General features: G+C 57.4%; 1 protein-coding gene across 1 annotated transcript; it reads left to right on the forward strand.

The window, feature by feature from the left end:
- The first annotated feature begins 3379 nt into the window (after positions 1-3379).
- Positions 3380-4861, forward strand: LOC139319261 (potassium voltage-gated channel subfamily A member 1). The gene has a single exon (XM_070947042.1). The coding sequence runs from the start codon at positions 3380-3382 to the stop codon at positions 4859-4861; it is 1482 nt and encodes a 493-aa protein (XP_070803143.1).
- The last annotated feature ends 465 nt before the right edge of the window (positions 4862-5326 follow it).

Consider the following 5326-nt stretch of genomic DNA (forward strand, 5'->3'; position numbering starts at 1 on the left):
AAAATAAATAAAATAAATAATAAATCCCCATTTTTTTTAACTTAGCACGCAGAATCGAGGGTGGGGGAGGGGCCGCCGCTCCGTTGTGGTCGTAAGTCGAGGACGGCCTGCGTTTGTACCAGCCTTGCCTTCTCTGGAACCCATCTCTGCCTCTTAAGAACTCTGGTCACTCTCAGGCGTGGTTTGTCCCGGCCTTCTTCCCTTCCCTTCCCACTGGGGGTGGGGTGGGGTGGGGTGGGGGTGTGAGTGGACAGCCTCGGTTGCTAACTTTCCCCTTCCCCCCCCCCCGCGGCCCCCTCCCTCCCCCAACCCTGCGGAGTTGGGGGAGCCTTAAGTCTCAGCCTTCCCCCTTCCTCTTAATGCCTTCCAGACTGGCCATTCCCGTTGCAAACGTCCAGAGTGTGGCCAAATTCAGGAGAGGGGCGGTGGGGGGGGGGGCGGCAGGCTCGGTTGGGGAGGGGAGGGGGGGAATAAAGGAAGAAGGGCTGCCCCGCCGGTGCAGCTGCTCTGCAGGGGACGAGCCACGCTTGCCAGAACCGGGCTGCCAAGATTTTTTTTTTTTTTGCTGCAACCCCGCTCTGCGGCGGCGGAGGCCCTCTGCGCGGCGGAGACCGAGGAAGCGCACGGGGCCCGCGTTCCTTTAAAGCGGTTGGCTTGGCCTAGGATCCAAGCCACCCACCGGAGTGGCTAGGAAAACCAAGCCCCCCCCCCAGGGGAAGGGGAGGGGGGAACCGATCCTGGGGTCTGCCGGGGGGGGGGGAAGGAAGGTGAAGGGACCCCCGGGAAGGGTAGAGGTACCCAATGGAGACGGAGAGAGCGCAGGAAGACCCCGGCGGGCCGGCCCGCCACCACCCACCTCGCCAGCCGCAGGCAATGGCTGCATTGCGCCGGGTCCGGCTCCGACCGGTGTGCGCAACGCCGTGACCTCGGTCTATTTTTCTCTGGAAGGGCGCGGGCGGGCAGGAGGAGGGCCGGCGGGGCGCTTTCCCTGAGAGGGTGGGTGGGAGGGTGGGCGCCAACGGCCGGGTAGTGGAAGCGTAGCGTAGCGTAGCGCAGCGCAGCAGAGGAAGCGCAGGACAGGCGCCCCCCTCCTCTCCTCCTCCTCCTCCTCCTCCTCTCCCTGTGCCCCCGCCCTCCTCTCCTCTCCTCTCCTCCTCCCCCCTCCCCTCCCCTCCCCGCGCAACGGCTGAGCTGCAGCTGCGCCCAAGCGCTGGCAATTTCTGCTGAGGCTGCAGCGCGGTCGGGGATGGCCGGCCCGGCTCGGCTGAACTCCGCTTCTGCCGCAAGCGCCCGCCGGCTCCCGCTCTTCGGCGTCCCCGCGAGCCGAGGCAGCCCCGGCCGAGGCCACGCAAAGAGAAAGAGGAGGAGGAGGAGAAGGAGGAGGAGGGACCGCGCCGCTCCATCCATCCTTAAGGCAGACCCGCAGCCCGCTCGCCCGCCTCGCCTTGCCGGAGCTGGGAGGCGGGGGACGCCCAAGAGTCCCCCAGCCTCAACAACTTCCCCGCTCCTGACCAGCTTCCCCGTAGCCCGGCGGTTGCTGGGGGGGTTTGGTGGTGGTAGTGATCCGCGGAGGTGGCCTCGGCGCAGTCCGACCGACGGCGGTGTTGCTGGGGGGTCTGAGAGTGCTGCGGGCGAACGCGCCTTGACGCATCCTGAGCGGGCTCGGAGCGCGGGCGCTGCAGCAGGACCGCTCTCTCCCCACCCCCCCACCGCTCTCGTCCCCCCCCACCACCTCCCGCAGCAAGGTAAGGAGAGCCAGAGCAACTTTGCGCTGCTTTGCGGGAAAGCTGGGATGCCGCGCGTGGGGAGGGGAGAGAAGGAGGACGGGGTGGAGGGGCGACTGAGCCCGGACGGATTTTTCCTACTCCTCGCGCCCCTTTTGCACCGCTATCTTAAGTGCCCCCCCTCACCCCCCTGATGTCCCCCCCCCCCAAAAAAAAAAAACTTTTAAAAGCTCTTCCAGCCTTTACGGATTTTTTTTTTTTTTGCTTCCTCGCTTCCCACTCGGGTGACCGCCTCTCCGCTGCAGTGCATGACCCGACCGGAGGCTGTCCGCGGCGCGTTCGAACTGGGGGTGGTGGAGGGGCGGGGAGGGGGGGCGATCCGAGAACTTAGCGGGCGTGGAGCTCCGAGGCGGGAGTCGACGCTCAGGTGGGCAAGCTTGAAAGCCTCTGGGGCTGGTGTTCCTGGAAGCATGCGGCACTTCTGCTTTGGCCTTTTTGTGGCTTTGGTGTGCTGGGCTGGGGAAGGAGAGGGAGGGAGGGAGGGAGGGAGGGAGGGAGGGAGGGGGAAAAAAAAGAAATCTTTTTTTTAAAAAAATGAATACCTTCTTATCCTTTGCAGTCTATGCCCGTAAGCCGTCCGTCCCCCACGAACCTCAGGGGAGCCCACATTGGTAAGCAAGGGCCAGCCCAGAGCCAGGGGGAAGTCTCCAGATCTTGCTGAGCCGGCATCTGGGCTACCTCACCTCAGCCGCCGTGCCGCCGCCGCAGAAGCAGCGGTTGTTTGTTTGTTTGTTTATTTATTTATCGGGTGCGAGGAGGCAAAGTGTGGCAGGAGCCGCAGTGCAACAGCAGCCGCCGTCGCCGCAGCCGCCGCCGCCGCGTGGCCCATCCTGCAAGAAAAGTCCAAGTGGCCAAAGACTGGTGGAGCTCCATCTCGTAGCCTGTCTCTCTTTCTCTTCCCCCCGCCCCTCCACTACTCTATCCACCCACACGTGCGAGGAGGCCCGGACTCTCCTCCTGCCTTTGGGGAGCCAGTTCGATTTACTCCTTTGCCTGGTTTCCCACCCCACCCACCCCCGCCCAATGACTAGCCCCCTTCCCCATTTCCTTTCCTTTCTCCAGCCAGGACTCCCTCCGGCCCGGCCCCTTCCCCGTTTTATTTTCTTGACTTCCCCTGCTTCATCCTTGCCGTCTCCTGGCCCGGGAGCTGTCCACTTCAGCACCGCTCGCACCGATGAGCTAACTCTATCCCAGGAGCTGTCCACTTCAGCACCACTCGCACCGATGAGCTAACTCTATCCCAGGAGCTGTCCACTTCAGCACCACTCGCACCGATGAGCTAACTCTATCCCAGGAGCTGTCCACTTCAGCACCACTCGCACCGATGAGCTAACTCTATCCCAGGAGCTGTCCACTTCAGCACCACTCGCACCGATGAGCTAACTCTATCCCAGGAGCTGTCCACTTCAGCACCACTCGCACCCATGTGCTAACTCTATCCCAGGAGCTGTCCACTTCAGCACCACCCGCACCCATGTGCTAACTCCTACCCCGGATTTCTTGTTATCTCTGAAGTCCTCCACCCTCCATCACTCACTGGCCGGCTCTGGGAGGGGACTCCTCCTGCCTTGGGCCCCAACTCTCCATCTCCCATCATGACTGTCCTGGCTGGGGACAACCTGGACGAAACCTTGGCTTTGCCAGGCCACCCTCAGGACAGCTACCGGCCAGGGTCTCACGAGGACCACGAGTGCTGTGAGCGGGTGGTGATTAACATTGCTGGCCTGAGGTTCGAGACGCAGTTGAAAACCCTGGCTCAGTTCCCCAACACTTTGCTGGGGAACCCCAAGAAACGCATGCGGTACTTTGACCCACTGAGGAACGAGTATTTCTTTGACCGGAATCGCCCCAGCTTCGATGCCATCCTCTATTACTACCAGTCTGGGGGACGGCTTCGCCGGCCAGTGAATGTTCCTTTGGACATGTTCTCCGAGGAGATCAAGTTCTATGAACTGGGGGAGGAGGCCATGGAGAAATTTCGAGAGGATGAAGGCTTTATTAAGGAGGAAGAGAGGCCCTTACCTGAGAAGGAATATCAAAGACAGATTTGGCTGCTCTTCGAATACCCGGAGAGCTCCGGGGCGGCTCGGGTGATTGCCATCATCTCCGTCATGGTGATCTTAATCTCCATCGTAATCTTTTGCTTGGAAACCTTGCCAGATTTAAAGGCTCAGGACAAGAAATATGTATTCCGCAACGGCACGAACAACTCCACCATCTACCGCAAACCCAACATCTTCACCGACCCTTTCTTCGTGGTGGAAACTCTATGCATCATCTGGTTTTCGTTCGAGCTGGTGGTACGCTTCATCGCCTGCCCGAGCAAGGCTGAGTTCTTCAAGAACATCATGAATTTCATAGACATAGTGGCCATCATCCCTTACTTCATCACTCTGGGCACAGAGATGGCTGAGCAGAAGGGGCCTCCCAAAGGAGAACAGGCTACCTCTCTGGCCATCCTGAGGGTCATCCGACTGGTAAGAGTCTTTCGCATCTTCAAACTCTCCAGGCACTCTAAGGGACTCCAGATTCTGGGACAGACTCTCAAAGCCAGCATGAGGGAGTTAGGTTTGCTTATCTTTTTCCTTTTCATTGGGGTGATCTTGTTCTCCAGCGCAGTGTACTTTGCTGAAGCTGAGGAAGCTGGGACTTATTTCGACAGCATCCCCGATGCTTTCTGGTGGGCAGTGGTATCCATGACCACTGTGGGATATGGTGACATGTACCCTGTGTCAATTGGAGGCAAAATCGTGGGCTCCTTGTGTGCCATTGCTGGTGTGCTGACAATTGCCCTGCCTGTACCTGTCATTGTGTCCAACTTCAACTACTTCTACCACCGAGAAACAGAAGGGGAGGAACAGGCTCAGTTACTTAAAGTTAGCTCTCCTAACTTAGCCTCTGACTCTGACCTGAGTCGCCGTAGCTCCTCCACCATCAGCAAATCCGAGTATATGGAAATTGAAGAGGATGTGAATAATAGCATAGACAATTTTAGGGAGGCAACCCTCAGAACTGGAAACTACACCTTAGCCAACCAAAACTGTGTCAATAAAACCAAGCTACTGACAGATGTTTAGGCTACGTCAGGGAAGGGGAAAAAAACAACAACAATACAACACAAAAACGAAACCACGTTGGTAGCTTTGGAGAAGTTAAAGGGGGGGGGATTGAGTGGCCCCTCTTTGCAGATGCTTGGCAAATATGTCGTTTGAATGCTTTACCTCAAAATAATGTGGTTGCATTGCAAATTTTGCTCAGCGGCTCAAGAAGCTTTCAGGATCCATGAACGAGATTCACAATTTTGGGGGGATATTATTATTATTATTATTATTATTATTATTATTATTATTATTATTATTATTATTATTATTTTTGGTGCAGGAGGGGGGAAGGAATTTCGTTTCCAAAAGTTATTTTCCGGTGGGTATGAATAGTTAATGATCATTCCTGGGACTAGTCTAGTTATAAATAAGTATCATATGCTTCTAGCCCTAGAATTCTTTGTTTTCCTTTTTTTTTTTTTGTGTTGGTTTTTTTTGGGG

This window comes from Pituophis catenifer, unplaced genomic scaffold (assembly GCF_029215685.1).
Source record: "Pituophis catenifer annectens isolate HBS135680 unplaced genomic scaffold, rPitCat1.0.hap2 SCAF_7, whole genome shotgun sequence".
NCBI classification, from domain to species: Eukaryota; Metazoa; Chordata; class Lepidosauria; order Squamata; family Colubridae; genus Pituophis; species Pituophis catenifer.